Source organism: Mobula birostris, chromosome 30, assembly GCF_030028105.1.
Source record: "Mobula birostris isolate sMobBir1 chromosome 30, sMobBir1.hap1, whole genome shotgun sequence".
Taxonomy (NCBI): domain Eukaryota; kingdom Metazoa; phylum Chordata; class Chondrichthyes; order Myliobatiformes; family Myliobatidae; genus Mobula; species Mobula birostris.
Window position 1 is genome coordinate 35036952 of NC_092399.1, and position 24596 is coordinate 35061547.

Genomic DNA, 24596 nt, shown 5'->3' on the forward strand with positions numbered 1-24596 from the left:
GATGATAATTACAGTTCTGTTACATACCTTGCGCTGGAACATGGGTGGGCTGCGACCCATAAAGTGACAGAATGGTGTCCTTTGAGAGCTGCTTCTTCCCAGAATCCTCTTGCTTCAGGGAGGAGTCAGCAAAGAGGTTCAGGTTTTCAGCTCCTTCCTGGGGAGCAGAGGCCAAAGACTGCAAAACACAACGTCAACACGGTGAAACACGAGCATGCATTTAAGGCTTTCTTCTGCATGCAATTGACTGAATTCTCCACTTACACAAAAGATGTACGGTGTCCATCACAGCAATATATAAAGGTATACACTAAATGACAAAAGCAATAGTACAAGGTACAGCCATTCCCTAGACACACTGATAACATACCGGATTCTGTTATCTCTACAAATTTCACATTCACATATCATGCTCCCTCTTTATCCAAACATATAGGACTTCCAGTGAAATAAGCACTGAATAATTATAACAAAGTAGTTGTAGAGGCAAACGGCAATCTCTCTTAATGTGTTAGGAAATGGGGGGAAATCTGCTCAGCTGGATTTGTGCGCATAAAGCATCTCCTTCACTTTTATCCAATGATTTACCTACCCCTCCATTCTGTTCATGTGTTTAACACCAGCTGGGTAATTAAGTCAAAGCAAATTTATTATCGAAGTACACATACGTCACCACATACTGTATCTTGAGATTCACTTTCTTGCAGGCATTTACAGAAAAATAAAGAAAAAACAATAGAATTTATGAAAAACCTTATAAACAAAAACTAGCAAATAACTAATGTGGAAAAAAATAACATTGTGCAAATAAAATTAAATACTGACTATTTGTATAGATTATTTATTAACCACTAGTGTGTGCTGGATATTAACCTTAATCAGGAATTATAACTCTCCAGTTCAGTTACTAGATATTATTTTATACATGAAAATTCAGGGTCCAGGCCCGTTTCCTGTGATGTATTAATACATACCGTGCTTTGGAATGTGCTGGGTTCAGGCAGTGGATTGGACATTATTGATCCAAATAGATCCAGGTCATTAGCCATAGTTGTGGTTAGACTAGTGGTCCCACTGGTGGTAGGAGCTGCTGCAGGAGCGTCTGAGGAAGAATATTACAGATAAGGGCATAGAAGGAACATGGAATTGGCTGCTGTAAAACTGGAGGGAACAGAGAGAAGACTGCGACCTTACCCAAGCCGAGAAGGTCAATCGTAGGCCCTGGAGGTGCTGAAGAACTTGTTCTCAACTGCTGCTGTTCATCTTTCTTTGGTGCCTCAATACAGGAAAAAGTCACAACTGTTTAAAATTCCCTAAGTAAGCAGGGTGAACAGGTAAACAGCAGAAGCCTAGTGGCAGGTTCACAGCTAGGGGAGCAAGTGCAGCACTCAGACAGAAGTGGAAAGAGTACGGCACCTCAGCCCCTGGAATCTACTCTGCAATTTCACGAGATCAGGGCTAATCTGATTGTACCTTAACTGTGCATTCCCATCTGTCTACAGTAACCTTTACATACTTATCAATCTAATTACCAGATCTTGTTTCTCTTGATCTTCTACATTCCAATACGAGCTCAACCTTTCCACATGGCAACCCCTTTATCCTAGGAATCAACTAGTGAAGTTTCTATGTGCTGTCTCCACTGTAAAACTATCCCTCCTCAAGACAAAAACTCTATGCAGGACTCCACATGCAGTCTCACCAACATTAGACAAAGTGGCATCAAAATTTATTTGCTCAAGATCCACTTGCATCACAATGTTTTGTTGTGATAATAAAGTGTTTTATTTTAATAAGTGTATCCCTTTCTTGGTGCGCTACCTGATCTACTTGTTTCTGTACCATCAACAGATTTGGCTACAGTAAATTCCTTAATCCAAATGATTCGTACTGATTCTAAAACACATCCCTTGTTACTGATTCACAATCCAAAAATTCCCCATTTACTCTGACTCTGTTAATTGGTCCATGACTATTCATACCAATATTACCCCCAACTCTATGCTCTCTGACCAATCAACTGGATCCATTTTACCCATGGTGTCTGCTACATCCCCATCAGTTCATTCCTGTCGATTGTTGTTTCACCAGCAAAATTAGCAGCCATTACCTTCGGTCCCTTGGTTCATATCAAAGTTCAATTTATATTTATTACTGAAGTACATAATGTATATGTCACCAGCTACAACCCTGAGCTTCATTTTTTTGTGGGTACTCACAGTAAGTACAAAGAGACACAGTGTAATCTACAAAAGACTGCACATAAGACAGACAAACCACCAGTGCAAAATAAAAAGACAACAAACTGCACAAATATAAAAAGAAATAACAAACAAATAAATAAATAAATAACAAGCTACATGCAACAAATATCAAAAACATGAGATGAGGAGTCCTTGAAAGTGAGTCTATAGGCTGTGGTAACAAATCAGTGTTAGGGTCAGTAAAGGTGAATGAAGGTATCTGCTCTGGTTCAAGAGCCTGATGGCTGCGGGGTAATAACTGTTCCTGAAGCTGGTGATATGGGTCCTGAGGCTCCCCTATCTTCCTCCTGATGGCAGCAGCAAGAAGACAGCATGGCCTGGATGGTGGGGAGCCCTTGATGATGGATGCTGCTTTCTTGCGACAGTGCTCCATGTAGATACGCTCAATGGTGGGGAGGGCTTTATCACTGATGGACTGTGCTGTAACCACTACTTTTTGTAGGATTTTCTGTTCAAGAGTATTGGTGTTTCCATACCTGGATGTAATGCAACCAGTCAATATACCCTCCACTGTGCATCTATAGAACGCGGTAATATTTTAGATAACATTCCCAATCTTCGCAAACTTCTAAGAAAGTAGAGGCGCTGCTGTGTTTTCTATGTAATGGCACTTGCGTGCTGAACCCAAGTCAGATCCGCTGAAATAATAACACCGAGGAATTTAAAGTTGCTGACCCTCTTCGTCTCTGATCCCCCCCCAGATGAGTACTGGGTCATAGACCTACAGTTTCCTCCTCCTGCAGTCAGTAATCAGCTCCTCTGTCTTGCTGACATTAAGTGAGAGGTTGTTGTGATACTACTCAGCCAGATTTTCAATCTCCTTCCTGTATGCGACCACCTTTGATTTGACAAACAACAATGGTGTTGTCCGCAAATTTAGATATGGCATTGGGACCATATTTAAGTTTAAATGATTTATGCAATTTGTTAAAAATAGAGGCTCTAGCACCAGCTCTGAAGACACACAGTTGCTACTTCTTACCAATATGATAAAGATCAAGCTGCACCCATTCTGTTCCTTGTTCGCACATCAATTATTTCCTCCACACCATTTAACCACTTGTTGTCAGTTTCCACAAAATGGTCTCCATAAATCTAAGCACAGCATGTGCATTGGCTCACCTTTATTCACATCATGTCACTTCTTCAAGAAAACCCAATAAATTGAAAAAATGATACCTTCACAAATTTAACTATCTCAGGGAGTCCAATACAGCTCTGTGCCAGATTCCTTGGTTATGACAGTGAAGACATTTTCTTCCACCAAGTGGTAAAATAATTCTATTTTGACCAGCCTCATGCACTTATGTTCCAAGTATTTAACTAATGGCAACAGTCAATTCACAGACTCACCACTTTAACCTTTTCAAAAATAACTGGTACAGGTTTGCTTTCTTTTGTCTCCGTCTCTTTCTTCCATTTGTTATTTTCTTTCTGGAAGAGGAAAAGCTGTTAAACTTAAGACTAGAAGACCGCCGACAGATTAGAAACAAAACTTTGAGACAAGAGGCCTTTCTACTGTTCAACCGCAGCTGTTATTTACAAAGATTTAGTTGTTCTCGGCATACAATAATAAATTACAGATCCGCAGCACCAAAGACAGCCCACTTAGCTACTGCTTGTGCCCACTGCTCTAACCCATTATTTTCTTTTGGTATTTATCCACCTCCTCAAAGATGCAAAGAATATCATGGACGAAACGAATATCTAAAGAGGATGTCACGAACAGGGCAAACACAAAAAGAGAAATAATGTATGAGATCATGAAAAGGCAACGTAACTTCATTGGACATGTGATTAGGAAAGAGGAGTTAGAATGCACGGTAACTATGGGAAAGATTGAAGGGAAGAAAGCAAGAGGAAGACAAAGACAAATGATGATGGAGACAGCAGCCAGAGAACTGGAAATGAATACCAATGAATTGATCCACTTGACCCGAAACAGGAGTGTGTGGGCCATGGCAGCTAAAGCTCAAAGTCGGCACGGCACCTGATGATGATGATGATTTATCCACCTCCCCTTTGGATACTACAACTGAATCCTGCTGTTCCATATATTAGCTATTCCCTACACTTTTTCTGCTAGCATAACGCAATATACTAAGCACATCCTTTAAACACCCATAACACTTCCTCCCACCATACAAGTACAATTCAAAAAATCTGCTACTTTCTAGCACACCTTTTTAAGTAACATGAACTTTAACTATTATAGATATTTTCAAAATTAAAGCCATTGTAAATTGTTAAACAGAGCATGAAGCGTGAATCATTAATTTCTATTAAGAAAAGATCTCGTAAAGTAGGTCATGAACCAGAAAAGAGGGTATGAAATAATCCATTGATCACAGCCTGAAGAATGACAAATGAAACGTTACAGCAGTTTAAACTCTTACCTCTATGCCAAATCCAAAAATCAATATTTTATAATTATTTAGAAATACAACATACCAGGTTCTTCCAGCCTAATGAGCCCATGCCACTCATCCAATTACACCCATGTGACCAATTAAACTATTAATCCATAAGTCTTCGAATGTGGGAGAATAGCTCACTCAGAGGGAGCTCAGTCACAGGGAGAACGTACAAACTCCTTACAGGCAGCAGCAGAATTGAACCTGGGTCGCTAGTGCTGAATATGCAATGCTAACCACTATCCTACCATAGCGCCCAATGAAGCTGAATATGAAGTCCAGTGAAAAGGAAGTTGTTCACTCATTCTCAAGAACAACGAGTGTGACCCAGTCCTATGAACATGTATGAGTATTATAGAAACACATAATGGGCTCTCAATTCAAATACAATAATGTGACGATCAGAACTTCTGCTGCAGTTGCTCCTGGAAGAATAAAGATTCAAGGTGCAAGTATCACCAATAACTTGTTCTGCTCCAGCTATGTGGAAACTATGGCCAAGAAAGCCCACCAGTGCCTCTACTTCATCAAAAAGGCTAAGGAAATCTGGCATGTCCCAATGACTCTTCCAAATTTATATAGAAAGCATCTATCTAGATATGGCAATTGCTCTGCCCAAGACTACAATAAATGAAAGAGAGTTGTGGACATAACCCAGTCCTTCAAGCAAAGCAACCTCCCCTCCATTGATTCCATATACACTTTCTGATGGCTCATGAAACAGCTGACATAATTTATAGGACCATTCCCACCTTGTTCATCCTCTCCACTCTTTTCTGATACAAGAACTTAAGAACACATACCACCAAACTCAAGGACAGCTCTATCCCACTGTTATCACTCTTGAACAGATGAACAGACAGTACACATGAAGACGAACTTTTGATCTCCCAGTCTACCTTGTTGTGGCCCTTGCACTTCACTTTGTCTGACTACACTGCACGTTCTCTATAAATGCCAAACTACAAACCCCATTTCCAGAAAAGTTGGCATATTTTCCAAAATGCAATAAAAACAAAAAATCTGTTATATGTTAATTCACGTGAACCTTTATTTAACTGACAAAAGTACAAAGAAAAGATTTTCAATAGTTTTACTGACCAACTTAATTATATTTTGTAAACATACACAAATTTAGAATTTGATGGCTACAACACACTCAACCGAAGTTGGGACAGAGGCATGTTTACTATTGTGTTACATCACCTTTCCTTTTAATAACACTTTTTAATCGTTTTGGAACTGAGGATACTAATTGTAGTAGATTTGTAATTGGAAATTTTGTCCATTCTTGCTTGATATAAGACTTCAGCTACTCAACGGTCCGTGGTTTCTGTTGTCTGATTCTCCTCTTCATGATGCGCCATTCATTTTCAGAGTCAATGGTACCTTCACATACATGCAACTCACCCATGCCGTGGGCACTGATGCACCCCCATACCATCACAGATGCTGGCTTTTGCAACTTTCGCTGCTAACAATCTGGATGGTCGTTTTTATCTTTGGCACGGAGAACTCGACGCCTGTTTTTTCTGAAAATTAGCTGAAATGTGGACTCAACTGACCACAGCACATGGTTCCACAGTCTTTCGGTCCATCGCACATGAGCTCGGGCCCAGAAAACTCGCCAGCGTTTCTGCATAGAGTTGATGTATGGCTTCCTCCTTGCGTAATACAGTTTCAAGTTGCATTTCCGGTTGCAGCGATGGACTGCGTTGAGTGACAATGGTTTTCCGAAGTACTGCCCAGCCCAGGTGGCTATAATTGTCACAGTAGCATGACGGTTTCTTAGGCAGTGCCGCCTGAGGGCTCGAAGATCACGTGCTTTCAACAGTGGTTTCCTACCTTGCCCTTTACGCACTGAATTCTCTGAATCTTTTCACAATATTATGTACCGTAGATGTTGAAAGACCTAAATTCTCTGCAATCTTGCGTTGAGAAATGTTCCTTTTGAACTGACTTAACAATTCTCTCACGAATTTTGGCACAAAGGGGTGAGCCACAACCCATCCTTGCTTGCAAAGACTGAGCCTTTGATGGACACTACTTTTATACCCAGTCATGATACCTCACCTGCTACCAATTAGCCTGCTTAATGTAACACACATCAAAATTGCTGGTGAACGCAGCAGGCCAGGCAGCATCTCTAGGAAGAGGTACAGTCGACGTTTCAGGCCGAGACCCTTCATCAGGACTAAGTGAAGGAAGAGTTAGTAAGAGATTTGAAAGTGGGAGGGGGAGGGGGAGATCCAAAATGATAGGAGAAGACAGGAGGGGGGGGGGATGGAGCCAAGAGCTGGACAGGTGATTGGCAAAGGGGATATGAGAGGATCATGGGACAGGAGGTCTGGGGAGAAAGACGGTGGGGGGGAACCAGAGGATGGGCAAGGGGTATAGTCAGAGGGACAGAGGGAGAAAAAGGAGAGTGTGAGAAAGAATGTGTGTATAAAAATCAATAAAGGATGGGGTACGAGGGGGAGGTGGGGCATTAGCGGAAGTTAGAGAGGCCAACGTTCATGCCATCAGGTTGGAGGCTGCCCAGACGGAATATAAGGTGTTGTTCCTCCAACCTGAGTGTGGCTTCATCTTTACAGTAGAGGACGCCGTGGATAGACATGTCAGAATGGGAATGGGATGTGGAATTAAAATGTGTGGCCACTGGGAGATCCTGCTTTCTCTGGCGGACAGAGCGTAGGTGTTCAGCAAAGCGGTCTCCCAGTCTGCGTTGGGTCTAGCCCATAGAAGGCCGCATCGGGAGCACCGGACACAGTATATCACCCCAGCCGACTCACAGGTGAAGTGTCACCTCACCTGGAAGGACTGTCTGGGGCCCTGAATGGTGGTAAGGGAGGAAGTGTAAGGGCATGTGTAGCACTTGTTCCGCTTACAAGGATAAGTGCCAGGAGGGAGATCAGTGTCAGTGGGGAGGGATGGGGGGGACGAATGGACAAGGGAGTCGCGTAGGGAGCGATCCCTGCAGAAAGCAGGGGGGGGGAGGGAAAGATGTGCTTAGTGGTGGGATCCCGCTGGAGGTGGTGAAAGTTACGGAGAATAACATGTTGGACCCGGAGGCTGGTGGGGTGGTAGGCGAGGACCAGGGGAACCCTATTCCTAGTGGGGTGGCAGGAGGATGGAGTGAGGGCAGATGTGCGTGAAATGGGGGAGATGCGTTTGAGAGCAGAGTTGATAGTGGAGGAAGGGAAGCCCCTTTCTTTAAAAAAGGAGGACATCTCCCTCGTCCTGGAATGAAAAGCCTCATCCTGAGAGCAGATGCTCTCTTGTATGTAGCCTGCTTAATGTGGAGTCTTCCAAACCGGTGTTACTTAAATATCCTGTGCACTTTTCAATCTTATTTTAACACTGTCCCAACTTTTGTTGAGTGTGTTGCAGCCATCAAATTCTAAATTCGTGTATATTTACAAAATACAATTAAGTTGATCAGTAAAACTATTGAAAATCTTTTCTTTGTACTTTTGTCAGTTAAATAAAGGTTCACATGAATTAACATATCACAGATTTTTGTTTTTATTCATTTTGGAAAATATCCCAACTTTTCTGGAAATGGGGTTTGTATATTCTGCATCCTAAAACTAATTATGTATGGCATCATTTGCTTGGATAGCAGGCTAAACAAAGGTTTTCACTGTAACCTAGTACATATGACAGTAATAAACCAATACTCACCCTGAAAGCAGTGACATCAATACCTTTATTAAAATACTTCTTTTTTTCATATTTGTCTCTTATGAAGCTTTCCACAGATCTGAGTTCCAGGTTGAGGGCAAAATTGAAAGACAAGCTGGATTTTATTGTCCTAAGAATTGCGCTACAGTTTTGACGTCCTTACCTAAAAAAAGTAAGCATGCCAAGGAAGCAATAAAAATTCAATAGAAACAGTCATAGGGGACAGCTAGGGGAACGGGCACTGTTGACTGGAGCACATGCAGAGTCCCAAAAGCTGTATTGCCTGCCTAGTCCTGGAGTGGATATCTGGGAGTGGGAGGGAGAATCTAGCTGTGATCCATGCAGGAAGGACCACAAAGGAGGTTCTGCTGAGGGATGATAGCAGCTCAGGGCAAAACTGAAACGCGAACCACAAGGTAAAGGGTAAATAGAATTACGTAGATAAATGCAAGACTCAAAATATAATGTGGTAGAAACCACCTGGTGTGGCAGGGAGCTGAGCTTAGGGAATGAAGATGAGTAAGTGATACAAGTGTCTCTGGATGAACCCATGAACTGTGGGGGGGGGGGGGGGGGGCTGACCTCAACAGTGTAAGAAAGGATCTGGTGAAAGTAGATTGGGCAGCTGCTACAGGGAACACAACATCCAATACATAGGAGGCATTTAAAAGCACAATAGTAAGCTCATTGTAAGGGTAAGAAGAGTGACATCAGGGAGCCTTGGTTAACAAAAGACATTGAGGGTTTGATCAAGAGAGAGAAGGAAGTGCTTGTCCAGTATAAGACATTGTTATCAAGTGAGTCCTTATTGATATCGGAGAGATCTTATAAAAACAATTGAGAGGGCAGGGACATAAAATTGCCCTGGCCAACAGAATTTTACAGAATCCCAAAACCTTTTATAAATACATTAGAAGAGAGTAGTTAAGAGAAAAAGTAGGTTCTCTCAGGGGCCAAAGGGAAAGTCTGCGTGTGGGGTTTTGAATAAATACTTCACATCAGTATTCACAGGGAGAAGGAAAATGTATATCCATAGTCGCAACATCTGGATATCAGGAGAATGTTATAAATATCCGCATACAATGAGGTGAACAAATCCCTAGGGGCTGATGAAATCTATCCCATGGCATCATAGGGAGAAATGGAGGAGATTGCCAGGGCCTTTACCTGCATCAACTTTTGCCGTGGGGTGAGGTACCAATAAATTTAAGAAGGGTGCTACGAACAAGCCAGGAAACTACAGACTGATGAGCCTTGTATCAGAAGCAGGGACCTATTCTGAAAATTCTTAGGGATAGGATTTGTGAACTTGAAAAAACACTGATTAAAGGGAGGGAAGATGAAAAAAGATCTAGTGCTTTCCCAGCGTCTATGACAAATAAACTGAGTTTCCAGCCACGTACAGATGTCGATTTTAAACGACATTTCGATGACAAGCCCGAAAAGAGTTTATGTGGAGTCAACATGGTTTTGTGCATGGGAAATCCTGCTTGTCAAACCTGATTGAGTTTTCTGATTAATACGATTACTATGATTAACCTGATTACTATGAAAACTGATGATAGCAAGGCAGTAAACAGGGCTGACATGGCCATCAGCAAGACTTCATGTAGTAAACTCGTGTATGAGTTTAGGTCACACGGGGTCCAAGATGTTTTGGCAAACTGGATCAACGGTTGTTTTTCTGACTGGGACTGCGTTACTAGCGGGGTACTGCAGGGATCAGTGTTGGATCCTTTGTTGTCTTTCCTATACATAAATAGTTGGATGAGACAATCTGTGGTCTGACTGGTCAGTTTGCTGACGACAGGAAGTTTGTAGGGGTTATAGAAATTGAGGTCATCACATTTCTGAATCAGCGTGAATGTCTTCACTCACCTCAACATTGAAGTGGTTCCACAACCCATTAACTCACTTTAAAGGATTCTACAACTCAATTTCTCAGTATTATTTATTTGTATTAGCACAGTTTGTTTTCTTTTGCAGATTGATCCTTGTTTATGTGTAGATTTTCATTGATTCTGTTGTATTTTTGTTCTAATGTGAATGCCTGCAGGAAAATGAATCTCATGGTGACATACTTTGATAATAAATTTACTCCGACTTTAAAGGATACAGCTGGAAAGCTGGGCATAGGTGGCAAACGGAATTTCATCCAGACAAATGTTAGATAATGTTGTTTAGGTTGTTTGATATTGGCTTCAAACATATACAGTAAATCGTAGGGACCTTAGAAACAATGATGCGCAGGACCTTGGGATGCAAGTTCATTGCTAGTGAAGAAGGTGTTTAGCTTGCTTGCCTTCATAGGCAGAAATACTGAGTATGAGAGTTGGGACATCGTTTTGCAACTGTACAAGGCATTGGTTAGACCACTTGAAAATACTGTGCAGCTCTGATGCCCTAGAACTAGAAAGCACGAAGAAGAGATTCACAGGATTTTGCCTGGAATGGAGGACTTTAGTTACAAGGACGGATTGGATAGGCTAGGATTTCTCTCACTTGAGCGCAGGAGGCTTGAGGGTTGACCTTACAACGGTACATAAAATTAAGAATGGCGTAAATAGTCACAATCTTTTCCCAAGGGTAGGGTAGTCTAAAACCAGAAGGCACAGTTTATTAAGGCGAGAGTGCAACTATTTAAAGGAGATCAAGTTTCTTTTCCCTGCACAGAGGGTAGTAGGTCTATCGAAAGCTGTCAGAGGAGATGGTGGAGACCAACCATTTAAATGGGATTGTAGACAGGTGCATAACTAAATGGGGGATCCAAGGGATACTTAATAAATCAAAGGGAAGATGAGAGCGCAGTAGCACAGGATAGTGAGAGGAAAAGTGTCAGGCAGCGGCACAAAATGAAAATAAAAGCATGCAGCACAGAACAAATCCAGAAATACTATAAATTAACAAAAAAACTCGTGTCTTTATTTCAATACATGTGCCATTTGTAATGAGATAGATCATTTGACAGCATAGATAGCAAAATATGGATATGATCTGATAGTTATTACAGGGGAATGACTACAGAGAAGTGATTACAGATAACCAGAACTGGGTGATTAATATTCCAGGTTATACAATTTCAAAAGAACAGATTAAAAAGGAAAGGAAGCAGAGTGCTATTGTTAATCAAACAAGGTATCTGAGTCGTGATGAGTCACGATATAAAGGTAGTGGATAGTGATATAGAATTGGTTTGGGTTGAATTCATGTACAAGAAGACACTGTTGGCAGTATCTATGGGACCCCAAGATTTGGCCTTCGATAGAATGAGGAAGTGAGGAAATACCCTGGGCCCGTTTAAAGGGAACAACAGTTGTCATGGAGATTTTAATCCACTTATTGATAGGACAAACCAAACTGGCAAAGATATTGTGGAGCACGTCAGGGATTGCTTCCGAGTACAGTTTATAATAGAACCTACTCAGGAGCAGGCCATTTGGTCCTGAGTAATGAGAGTAATGAGGTCGGATTTTAAGAGATCTTGTGGTTAAAAATCCTGAGGTGGTACTGACCACAATAGGGATAAGCCTGGAAACTATAGGCCAGTGATTAGGCGTCAGTATGGGTTTGTTCAGGGTAGATCATATCTCACAAATCTGAGGTGTTTTTTTTTGAGAAGGTAACTAAGAAAATTGATGAAGGCAGAGAAGTAGACATGGTTTATATGGAATTTGCTGACTTCTGACAACGTCCTGCACAGGTTAGCTGGTCCAGAATGTTCAGATACAAGGGATCTGAGATGTGTTGGTTTAGAGACAGAAGGCTGAGGAGAGTGATGGTTACATGTTCCTCTGACTAGACGTCTGAAACAAATAGTAGGTTGCAAGTATTAGTAATGGAACTCTTATTGTTTGTAATACAGTGAATTCTGGTTAGTTAGGCCATCAGTTAATTGGGGAAGCTGCTTATTTGGGGCAGATCTTAAAGAACAAAAACTAACTGAGAAAATAACCGGGTTTCCTTTCATTTATTTGGGACCAATATGCCACTTAATTGGGACAAGAGACTGTTGCCAAACAGTTTCTAACTAGCATTAGTCGAGTGCACTTATGTGGCTGTTAAACTCTACACCATGCTCAGATCAAAGTTTTTAGATAGAGTCAGTTGCGTGTGTTTATGTTCAAAAAGCAGTGATTTTTGTTACTGATAGTTGGCGAGAAATAAGCAGTAAGACAATTCAGAACTGTTTTGCTCACTGCAGTTTCAGGCTTTCAGACTTGAAGATGTCAGAAATGGCAGGAGTGGAAGTGAAATAATTTCACTACTTTAACAAGTTAGGAACTATGAAGAATTTGAAGGTATCGACGATAATCTTGAATGTTTCAGAATTACTAGTTCTGCCATTTATAGGAACAAGCATACATTAGACTTGTGAATTTAATTATATGGGAGTTTATTGATATGTACAATTCTCCATAACTCAGGATGGCCTATAGATGGTTGAGAAGATCATTGCTCCAAGGTCCGACCTGCATATTTTAAAAGGTCCAAAGATAAAATACAAGATATGGATAAAAGTAAATATTATATTCTATGATCAAGTTTACAAAACCAGAAATTTAAAAAGCATTACACATTTTTAAAATCTATCACTGTGGACAAGAAATTAACTTAAAGCCTTTTCCACTATTTATTGATAAATAGTCAGATTGCTATTCAGCAACTCTGTGGGATTTAACATAAATTGAATACATGACAAGCAAGGTTATGAGCTTGTGCCTACAAAAAAAAAGCCCCACAGCCTCAGTCCATTCCTGAAAAAGCCTGGAAAAGGATACTGGTCTGTTTGTGGTCGCTTGAAGTCATCAGGAAGATAAGCTTCATACAGTACCCTGGCTTTAGAGTTTCCCATTTCCTGTATGCTCTATTCCATAGAAACAAGAGAACAGAAGGTTACTAAAACATCACAAAGGCTTCATCTTCAATACAAAAGATTCTAAAGCAAAAAAGCAAAGCCAGAATGGAAGCAATGGCACAAGGGAACAAAAGGTGCATTCTTGCTTAGAATGTTCTTAAAACAATTTTAAAAATACACTATATACTTTTGTAACTCCACTTGTACTCGAGATTGAATATTATTAGTCTGTGGATAAAATAACTTCTCTCAGTTGGTCTACAAGGAGATCAACATTACCAGTGAATCTAATATATTTTCCTACTACACAGGGATTTATCGGCCCATTAAATCAATCCTCCTTGCTGACTATCAACACTGGCACATCTCAAGGATGCATGCTTAGCCTGTTACTTTACTCTCTGTGCACCCATGACAGTGCAGCTTGCCACAGCTCAAATGCCATCTATAAATTTGCCAGTGACACAACCGTTGTTGCAAATTCTCAGATGGTGATGAGCAGACATCATTATCTGAGATCAGCTGGTTGTGTGGTATTGCAACAAGTGTTGCACTCAACATCAAGGAATTGATGTGGGCTTCAGGGAGGGGAAGTCGAGGAAAACACAGGAGTTTGAGGAGATTTGGTATGTTATCAAAGACTTTAACAAATTTCTACAGGTATACCGGAAGAGCATTCTAACCGGTTGCATCACTGTCTGATTGCACAGGATCAGTAAAAGCTGCAGAGATTGCAATCTCATGCAGCACAATTATGGGACTAGCGTCCCCAGCACTGAGGGCATCTTCAAAAGGCAATGTCTCAAAAAGGCAGTATCCATCACACCCGTGACATGTCATCAGGGAGGAGATACAAGAGCCTTAAGACACTCAATGTTTTAGAAACAGCTTCTATCACTCCATCAGATTTCTGAACGGACAAAGAACCAGCCATGAGTACTACCTCACATTTTCCCCCCTTTTTTTGCACTACTGTATATACATGTATATATACACACACGCACACACATATACGTTCACACACACGTATATACATGCACTTGCACACACATACACAGATATAGAGACATTACTTACTATAAATTATATATTTATACAGTGCAATGTACTGGTGTCGCTAAACAATAAATTTTACATCATGTCAGTGACAGCTGGCTGGTAGCGTAGTGGCATCAGTGCCGGACTTCGGAGTGAAGGCTCCCGAGTTTGAATCCAGCCGGCTCCTTTGCACACTTTCCATCCGTGCTGGGTTGAGCGTTGAGCTAGCAACTCGGCCTTGTAAAAATAAGAAAGCCTGCTAAAAAAAAATGCCTTCATGACGGTGTCCCAATGACTCCACTTGGAGTTAAGGGCTTTCTTCTTCTTCTTCTTCTTCTTCTTCATGTCAGTGATATTAAACCTAATTCAGATTCTGATAAAGAAATCCCATTCTAGCACTAATTTTCCCCGAAATTCTCCATTAACCACCCTAGGGAGGCCAAGACTCTGGCTGTCCTTCATGACTCATCCAAGTCCCTGGCTATGGAGTGTGGAGTGGTGGCCTAGACCCCAGCATATGAACTTAAAAAGCAAACAAAGTCTGAGCCATGATATCAATGGACTCTACTACTTGATGTCATCTTGACATCACTGTATGTTTTGATGTACATATGATAAGTAAATCAATCTGAATCTGAACTGGTGAAAGCTTGCTGTCCTGGACTTAACATGAATGTGGAGCAATGGAAGAAACACACTTGATCAGAACTTGTACATCCTATAGAGACCATCAGATTACTGGAACTATAAGGCAGGGTGAATAAGTACCATGCCAGTCCCAGCAGTGGAAGATATGAGCACCACACTATACTGACTCCCATCTGGATGAAGAGGTTTGTGCAAATTATCCCACCATAGGGCTACATTTACTCACAGCTCCCCAAACCTGCCCAAATTCAACAGATTACTGCTCAAGCCAAGGCTTTATCATATGCCTCAATCCACCCAAGTATACAAAGACCACCTGACTTACAGACTTTATAAGGAATGCTACAGGTTTATCGAAATCCAAACTGATTATTCAAAATAATCAGTTTTATTTGCTGATCGGCAATGTAGGCTGCATCAACAATATGCGTTGGGTTCCTACCAACAAAAGTACCTCCTTTCGGAAGAAGGGGTGAAGTGGTGATACTTGTTTGACTGTTGGTTTTAATTTAGTTTCCTTCTTTCCTGCTGCTGTGTACAGCCTGCACAAGTAGGGTGTATTACTTCGGAATGAAATACCCAGAGTAACCTGCTTCTCTGAGGTTTCTCCACAAGATTTCAGTTCTTATTTATTACAGAAAATCTGACTTGTAGGCCTTTAAGCCATCACGAGAGGCATTCTTTTGGTCATAGGATGACCTATTTTGATGATTTTGGCTCAGATTTAAACAATGGCCCAGGACATTAGGAGAACATTGTTTTTATTGGAATCACTGCCTCAGCACTGCACTTGTACCAAGCTACAAGAGAACCTGAAGATTATCACTATTAGTAAAAGTGTGTGAGATGCTACCTATTGCCACCACACCTACACCCATACACATACCATTCATCCACACAGCACTGAACGTGCACACTATATGTGGTACCTGGATCTGTTCTGGTGTCCACTGATCCAAAGTTACTGACTTCACCTTGGAGATGTGGACTCCAAGGTTTCTGTGAATACCAGCACAGCGAATGCAAAGGAATACTCCCAGGTTCCAGGATGCCCATCTTGGTCCTACAAAAGACAACAAGAAAAGTTGGAGAAGTATTAAGGCACACTTGAGAGCAAAAGATGCAATAAAAATATTGAAATACAAGATACATGAAAAAGGAGTGAAGATGGAGGTGGGCAAAGGAACAAGTTTGTCTAACATTTCAGATGTCTGACAGTTTAATATGCCTTTCTCTGCCTTCTATATTTTCCCCCACCTTCTGTTGGAGACCTCAGGCAGTTCAATGCATGGTACTCGAAGCATTCAATCACAGCCACCACCAGTACTTGGGCACAACCTTTGGCCATCTGAGAAAGAGTACACTTAATGATCAAAGCCTGCACACAGCTCATGGACATTGACAAGCTGTAGCTTTTAGATAAAGTAAGCATGGATTTGTTCAAAACAGAGTCAAACTAACAACAGTTTTTGATAAATTAAAAGAAAAGTTTGATAAAAGAAAATCAGTTAATATGATACGTGGTCTGCAAAAGATGCATTTAATAAGGTGCCACAAAATTAGTTTGTCAGCAAACCGGAAGATAATGGAACAAAAGGAGCTGGAGTGGGACGGGTAGAGAGTAGCATGTAACTTTATATGAGAAAGATTTTTTTCCTCCAAATGGAGTATGGTGGAGCTCTCCAAGGTAAGGATTCACAAGTTTTTAGAGCGTGCAGAGAGATTTACCAAAATGGTTTCACGGATGAGGAACTTTCATTCAATGGACAGGTTGGAGAATATTATCTTATCCTCTATGGGGCAGAGGATCTGACAGAATTAATCCATCTACACTCCTTCAGATAGCTGACAGAGAGGAAGTGCTCATATTTGCAAAATGGCAATAATAAAGGGACGAGGAATGAAGATGATGGTCAAAAGAATAAAGAATAACATGAAAGTTTAAAATTTTTTAAAAATATGCTAAGGGGTGAGGATCTGGAATACACTGCTGAGGTAACATTAGAGGCAAAATCAACTACAGCATTCAGAAAGCTGGGTAGCTGTCCAAATATAAAGAATTTTCAGGATTATGGGGGAGAAGTCAAGAAGAACAGGACTAGCTGGACTGTTTTTACACAGACAGTACAGACTTGATGGGTCAAATAACCTCCTTTCATGCTGTAACCATTCACTGATTTGAGATGTTCATTTTAAACACATCATCTGGATGCCAAAGCCACAGGTCTCTACAATACCCCTCTTGTATCTTTTTGCCTGTGAACCTCTCACTTGTCCCTTAAAAATATTAAAACTAATTTCTGCCCAGCACTTGGGCGATCTGCCTCAACATCCTCATGTCACATTATGTTTGAAAATGAAGCACCTTGAGACAGTTCACATTAGAGGTGCTACACAAATACGTTGTTTTGTGCATTAGAAAATACAACGTAGCTTCCAATTACCGTTTTGCACTTACATTCACTCTACCATATTGAGAAACCACATCAAAAATGATAAATCCACATTCCCATCTTCAGTACATAGCATACAGTCATGCCCCTGCACATTCTCTTATTTATATTAAATTCATACAGATCAGAGGCCCTCCTTTGGTCGAGGTTGACCATGGATGCTGCGTCAGCTAGTACTCAAGTCAGGGCAGTACGACATGGAGAGCAAGCTGTTACCCATGCAGCAGGCTCCTCCTCTCCGCACAGCTGATGAACCCAAAGGAATGGTCGAGACCTATACAGTCTGGCACCAGGGGCGTTGCCCAAGTTGCCTGTCAGCGTTGAACTCAATGTAGAACTGCTTTAGGAACTCCAGCTCAGGAATTTTCCCTCAGGGTTTACTCCCAAAGCCTTCGCCATGAGTGGGTGTAGCTGCAAGGCAGTGGAGGTTTGAAATCAGAGTTTTCCTTCTCCTAGATGAACTGCCAGCCACAGCTGATGAGCCCCATCTGTCCAAAGTGGTTGGTTTTAAGGTGCTAGTAACCCACCTTTGCCCCTTCTCTTGTTAGTAGAAACAATTCCACTGGGCTTAGTAGCTAAGCCACACGTGAAGGCCAGGAGATGGACTTGGTTCTCAAAGGCTATTTGAGGTGCACAGCATTTAATAGGTAGTGGGAGCTTTTGCCCACTACACCTATCCCAACTATAATAAACAGATATTCATACAGATACACTTGTGTTATTTAGCGGCATGAAATCACACAACTCCGACTGTTAATAACAGCCTTGTCTACGGTTGTCATGCAACCGATAGATATTCGACTGATCTGACTGTGACTGAATAAAGTGACGTTTCCATGCAACTATCAACCTTGTGGCTTTTGATTTGCCAGCAACGATACCCATTAAAATAATGGCCAGTTTTTTTTCGTCAACCAGCTCTAAGTTAACTTCTAAAATCTAACAAGGTCACAGTAAATTGAAGCCAAATCTGAATAACACAATCACCCCCTTGCAACTCATCACCAAGCTCCAAGACCTAAAACCTCGTTATCTCCCTCTGCAACTAGATCCTCAATTTCCTCACTTGCAGACCTGTTGGTATGGATTGGCAACATCTCCTCCACAATCACCACCAGGGAGCAGTAGAGTCCCCTGCTCTACTCACTTTACTGTATGCTTATAAATGTGTTGCCAAGCACATCTCCAGTGCCTGTATTTAAGTTTGCTGATGAAACCGCTCTTGGATTATCATTACTATCTCTCTCAGAAAATCGTTCAGACTCATTGGACTTTATCAGGAGGATTTATCAGTTTAATATCTGTGGTCACTGTGGCCAGAGACAGTTTTCCCATCTTCCAGTCTCACTATTCCCATGTCAGCTATCAAGCACTGGGATGTCTATTGAAGTCAGATGAGAACCTCACCTGTTGTCTGAAGATAATGCAGCCCTGAAATTGAAAAGGAATCACTGGTGTTAATTTCATTTATTCCCAACTGTTCTAACTTTTGGATCTTGGTTTAAGACATTCAGCCTGTACTTGAGAGGATGTTCAGACACTGCACCTTTATTTAAATGGCTGACACAAGGCCACAACAAAAGGTAGTTTAACTGGGCTGCACAGTATTGCCTCTTCAGTGTAGACAGGGAAAATCCTACACATACAAGCTCAGCATCTGTGTGAGGCCATTCAGGCCCTCCACAAACACTCTCTAAGATAGCCCCATAAGACTGAGGATACTGATTGTGGATGATCAGCCATGATCCCAGTGAATGGCGATGCTGGCTCAAAGGGCCGAATGGCCTACTCCTGCACCTATTGTCTATTGTCTATAACTTAACTTGCCTCACTCCAGTTCAGAGTTCTGAAGTGGTTACTTAGACTAACGGGAGATCCAGAGACTTGTTTAGAGATGAGGCAGGAGGTGCCTAATGGATTGGTCAGGTGTGGAGTATGGGAAATGATATGCTCCTTCTGAAATTCTTGCTGGGTTTCTGTATGCTCTTGAGAAGACTCAAGGTTCTGTGTGCCCCTGAGAAAACTCAAGGTTCTGTGTGCTATGCACCTTCTCCAGTCTGAGTAGTCATAGGACAGAGATGATGCAACCAGGTTAGTGGGAATTCTTATACCTATAATTTTTTTTTAATAAGGGGGGCACTGAGAAAGTCTTCCGTATAAACTAAATGTTAGCAGCCAAGTGACATCAAAGTGAAAATGGTACTCTGACTTTCTGAGAGGCCTCACATCATTATGGTTCAATATTAAACCAATGCCACAACTGTAATTCAAGATAGCTTCTTGTGTCATTCTTAGTTCTTCACCAAAATTACAGGAATCCCCAATTTAACGGTGGTATGGGATTTCCAGAACAAAAGTCTGCACCATGATTTTCAGTAACACAAAACCACATCCACATATGCAGTAGAGGATCAGAAAAAAGCTGCAGAAGGTTGTAAACTCAGCTCCCTCCCATTGGCCCCAGCCTCCTTAGCATGGAGGACAGCTTCAAAGGATAGCATCCATCATTAATGACATGCCCTCTTCTCATTCAAGAAGGTACAGAAGCCTGAAGACATACACACGTTTCAGAAACAGCTTCTTTCCCACCGCCATCAGGTTTTTGAATGGACAATGAATCCATGAACACGACTTATTTTTTCCTCTCTTTTTGTAATACTTATATATATTTCTCATTGTAACTTATATATATTTCTCATTGTAACTTATAGCTTTCATTATGTATTGCAGTGTACCACTGCCGCAAAACAACAAAACTCCTGACATAAGCCAGTGATATTAAACCTGATTCTGATTCGGAGGGCAAATTGTATTCTGTATCTCAGACTTTTGGGTAGTGATTTGTGAATACTAGAAGGATGAATCTCCATTACACGATGGTCATACTCTAAAGGTTATCTGTACTAAACAGTTCTCTCTCTCCCCCAAAGACCGTTTGATTCATCATTTCCTGATTTACTGCCAGCGTTACATTATTTTATTGCACCCATACTCGACACCCATAATGTGACAAGCAAACTTCCACTTTGCACCAGGTTTAAATGATTTCCTTGTCCTTAGCTTAATATATGTAGTGTGGATGTACATAGCAATAATGGACAGATCCAGATCTAAGGATGACTGCATTCTCTAAAATACGTCCTGTGTCAGAACAATTTTAAAACCGAAAGGAAATTACTCCACTTCCAATCAAAGACAGTTTTACACTCCTGTAAGCTTACACTACCTTTGAAGGGAGGAGGTCAAAGACCCCAGACCTTTATATCCTGGATCACCAAAACCTCAGTGAAAGACCACGGCAAATATGCTTACAAAAGAAGCTCAAAAGTTCTTGAGGTCATCAAGGGAGCATTAACTGACTTTCCTCCACAGATGCTTCCTCAACTGCTGAGCATTTTCAGCATTGTCATATTTTAGATTGAGAATTTATGGTATTTTTATCTTCTTTTTTTGGCTAATTGACACCATAAATTTACCTACATTATTTCAGCTGCAGCCATGGTTCAAGCCGGGCAGTCCTGGTTTCCTTATTAGCTTTGGTTAGTATCTTTATATTTATAGAATCTGATTTTGTATTCTCCCATAAGTGGGATCAGTTTATCTACATCATTTCAAAGAACTCAGGAAATGTCTCTGATCTTCCGTTTCCAGCCTCCGTAATCTTTCCCGACAGAGATGATCTCATAGTTCTGGTATCCTTTTATTAAATCTAGTTTAGATCTTACACTGTTTTCTTCCCTCCCCCATCCTCATATGCAGATCAGCACTGTGTACTAGGCTTTCAAGTGTTCAAGTTTCCAGACCTACTCCAAAGATCTGAGCACATAATCCAGATTAGCACGGAAGATGTACACAACAGTCAGATGTATCATTTTAAAGGATTGCAGTGTTCTAACCAAGGCTTTAATCATTACTCCTCAGACAACATCAAATAAGAGAGGGGGAGGGAGTAATGGTTGATAAGTGTATCTCATCTTTGGAAGACTGTAGCCAGTGAAGTGCCATAGATATTAGTACTTGCTTCCTCTTAATAGGCAATACATATCTGAGTCTCAATCAGTATGTGTATAGGAGGGACATGGAGGGCTACGATCCAGTGATCCAGGTGCAGGTCAATGGGACTATGCAGAATAACAGTTTGGCATAGACGAGATGGACTGAAGGGCTTGTTTCCATGCTGTAGTGCTCCATGTAGGGGCATGTTAAAGTGGTCTATGGATGACATAAAAATTAGATGCATGGTTAGAAGTGAGGAATGAAACTTCATATTCCAAAAATAAAAACAAATGACGCTTGGTTAGTTGGGCAGAAAAATGACAAGTGAAATCTAACCCAGCAAAGAGCAAGGTAATACCTTTAGGGAGGTACAAAAAGGCAGAGGAATAAATATTCATTGGAAGAATATTGTGTGATACGGTGGGAATGCTCCAGGGTACAGAAAGTGCCTGCTGCAGGATACCCAGCTTCTGACTTGCAATTGTGGCTACAGTCAATGATCAAGTTCCTGAACAAAAGCAATCCTGAGAATGGTGATCCTAGGGATTTAGAAATGAAAGTGTCAAGGGTTGATAGTTACAACTCTCATTCCTTTACATAACATTGAGCTTTGGTGAAACAGTACAGGTGGCTAGTGTGGGACTGTATTAGAAAATAAAAACAAAAGGCAGATGGAAAAGTCAGGTCACTTTGCAGCGTGAATATAGGTGTTTTGAGAGCAGTCAAGTTTTCTCAATCTAGAGAGGATGAAATGGAAGTATCTTACAGCTTCCCTAAAAATAGTGTCTTTGAGACTCTGGACATTAAGAGGGGAGATAAAAGGGTAGATGTAGCCGCAAAGGAAAATGCCGGGGGGGGGGGTGTAAGTGGGCTGATCCATTAGTCTATGCACATCTCAAGCAGATTTGTTACTCCTTTTAATTTAGAGCCCTGACATAATTCATGGGTATTCTTTCTGTAGCTTCTACATTAAAGGATACCCTCTACTAAAACACTGGCAGCTCTGTGTCAAAAATTATGAGCTTGTCCATAGGCTAGATAACAATAATATTATCAGCAAGAGTTGTGGAGGGGGGAATAATGTATCCAAAGAGAATACACAAACAGAATACTGACTCAGAGTTATGTGGATCCACTTAATTGCAGCTCAACCATGAACTGACAGTAGCTTCATGATTCTCAATCATAGTGATAAACAGTTACATCCTTTGCAACACTTCACAACTATCAATATCTTTAGATCTACTGAATAGTCACTCCCCTAACTCTGGCTTCTTGTTCCTCTTAGTTCCCTCCATGGGGAGCAATTGTACTTCCAACCACTTGGACCCCACACTCCCAAAACTTGGGATACTCTTCAGAGACTTACAAAGACATTTTGATTATTCAACAATCTTAGTATTTTTGGCTTTCTCAAAATTATGACCTAAAATCACAGGTGCTAGATCTAGATATGAAGTAATGGGAAGGCATGCTTTGACATTCTGCACCGAAACAAACATCAATTCGATGTGCATCAAACACTGTGTCTCCATGATTGTCCACACAGTCCACCCAGCATTGAATTTACTTGCCCTCCGTTAATGCCATAGAGCAAAACCAGATGGAGAGAAATCTGGGCCGAATTTTCAATCTAACATTCACTTATGGAACACAACAGACACTATACCTGTGGATAGCTGCACATCTAGAAACAATTAATGAATTGGAATATTAATCGTCAAAGCAACTTGCTTTCCTCTTGCTTTTCCCTATCTTCAACTACAGGAATGCGAGCTAGCTAAGAATGTTCAAGGCCACAGTTAGGTCTGACAAGGACACAGGGGCTGAGCAGATGCTCTTCAGCCCTCCTTCTCTGATCAAAACAACACTTGAGTGTTAGATGGGGAAGAATCTATTCATTTGTGATTAAACTACCACTCAGCCATCTCTGTGGCAGTGGATGCAGAGAATGAAAAGACTCTACAAGTAAGTTGAGCAACAGTTCGTATTTATAATGTCACAAGATTAGCAAACAAAAATTAACACCAACTCTGACAAGAAAATACTAGGACTAATGATAAGCAAATTGAGAAATATGGGATATCTTATGGAGAGTTTCACAGGTTTGAGAGATTCTTTGGGGTGGGGTGGATCAGGCAGATTTAGAGGAGGAAATTTCACAGTTATAAACCCAAGCCACCGAGGGAACCATTACTGATACTGACAAGAACGAGATGAGCAAACTAGAGATAGGAAGGCATATGAACATGGAGAGGATGTGGGAGGCTAAGATCAGAGGGCACAGCACCAATAGAAGGACATCCCTTAAGAACAGAGTACTGATTAAGTGTCTCAGCCCGAAATGTCAACTATTTACTCTTTTCTATAGATGCTGCCTGGCCTGCTGAGTCCCTCCAGCATAATGTGTTTGTCATTCGGATTTCCATCACCTGCAGACTTTCTCGTGCTTGTGAGGAATTTCTTTAGCCAGAGTGTGGCAAACCTATGGAATTTATTGCCACAGATGGCTATGGAGGCCAAGTCATTGGGTATATTTAAAGCAGAGATTGATAGGTTCTTGATTAGTAAGATCATCAAAGGTTTTGGGGAAAGGGTAGAGAATGGAGTTCAGCACAATAATAGACCAGCCATGATGAAATGGAAGAGCAGACTCAACTGGCTGAATGGCCTAATTCTGCTCCTATGTCTTATATTTTCTTAGTGAGAAACATGGCTGCACACAGTTAGAGAGGCAGGAAGGGTAAGGTCAGGAGGGATTTTAAAATGATGAGAATTTTTAAATTACTGATTGTTTTCACATTTTCTTCTGTGAAAGGTGTCAGACTGGGTCTGAGACAGCACAAGGGTTCACTGAAAATAATCAATGATGTGAAAGGATCTGTTTCCACAGAAATACGGTCAAATGAACAGTGAATAATGATAATCCTCAAATATAAATTCGCTACTTAAATTCTTCAACAACACAATCTTCATGAACTGGCTAGTTACTGCACAAGCTACATGCCTTGGCCAAACAAAGTCAATGACAAAATATGGGTTTTGTTATATTTTCATAACATAGCCTAAACCAGGTGAAAACAAAACAGAAAGTTCTAGAAATGGATCAGATGACACCTGCAGTAAAAGAAAGAATTATATTTCTGATCAATGTCATTTCTAAACCCTCAACTGCTTTTGCTGATTCATCAGATGCTGCCTGATAAACAGTTTCAGCACTTTCGGATTTATTTGAGATTTCCAA

At 41.0% G+C, this 24596-nt stretch overlaps 1 protein-coding gene across 1 annotated transcript in view; it reads right to left on the bottom strand.

Moving 5' to 3' along the window:
* LOC140190604 (stromal membrane-associated protein 2-like) overlaps positions 1-24596 on the bottom strand; it is a 62567-nt gene that overhangs the window by 19319 nt on the left and 18652 nt on the right. Inside the window, exons 2-8 of the mRNA XM_072247307.1 lie at positions 15833-15966; positions 13141-13226; positions 8363-8441; positions 3618-3698; positions 1195-1276; positions 975-1102; positions 28-178 (exon numbers count right to left, since the gene is read on the bottom strand). Of these exons, the coding sequence (XP_072103408.1) occupies positions 28-178; positions 975-1102; positions 1195-1276; positions 3618-3698; positions 8363-8441; positions 13141-13226; positions 15833-15966 (741 nt within the window). The remainder of the gene's footprint in view (positions 1-27; positions 179-974; positions 1103-1194; positions 1277-3617; positions 3699-8362; positions 8442-13140; positions 13227-15832; positions 15967-24596) is intronic.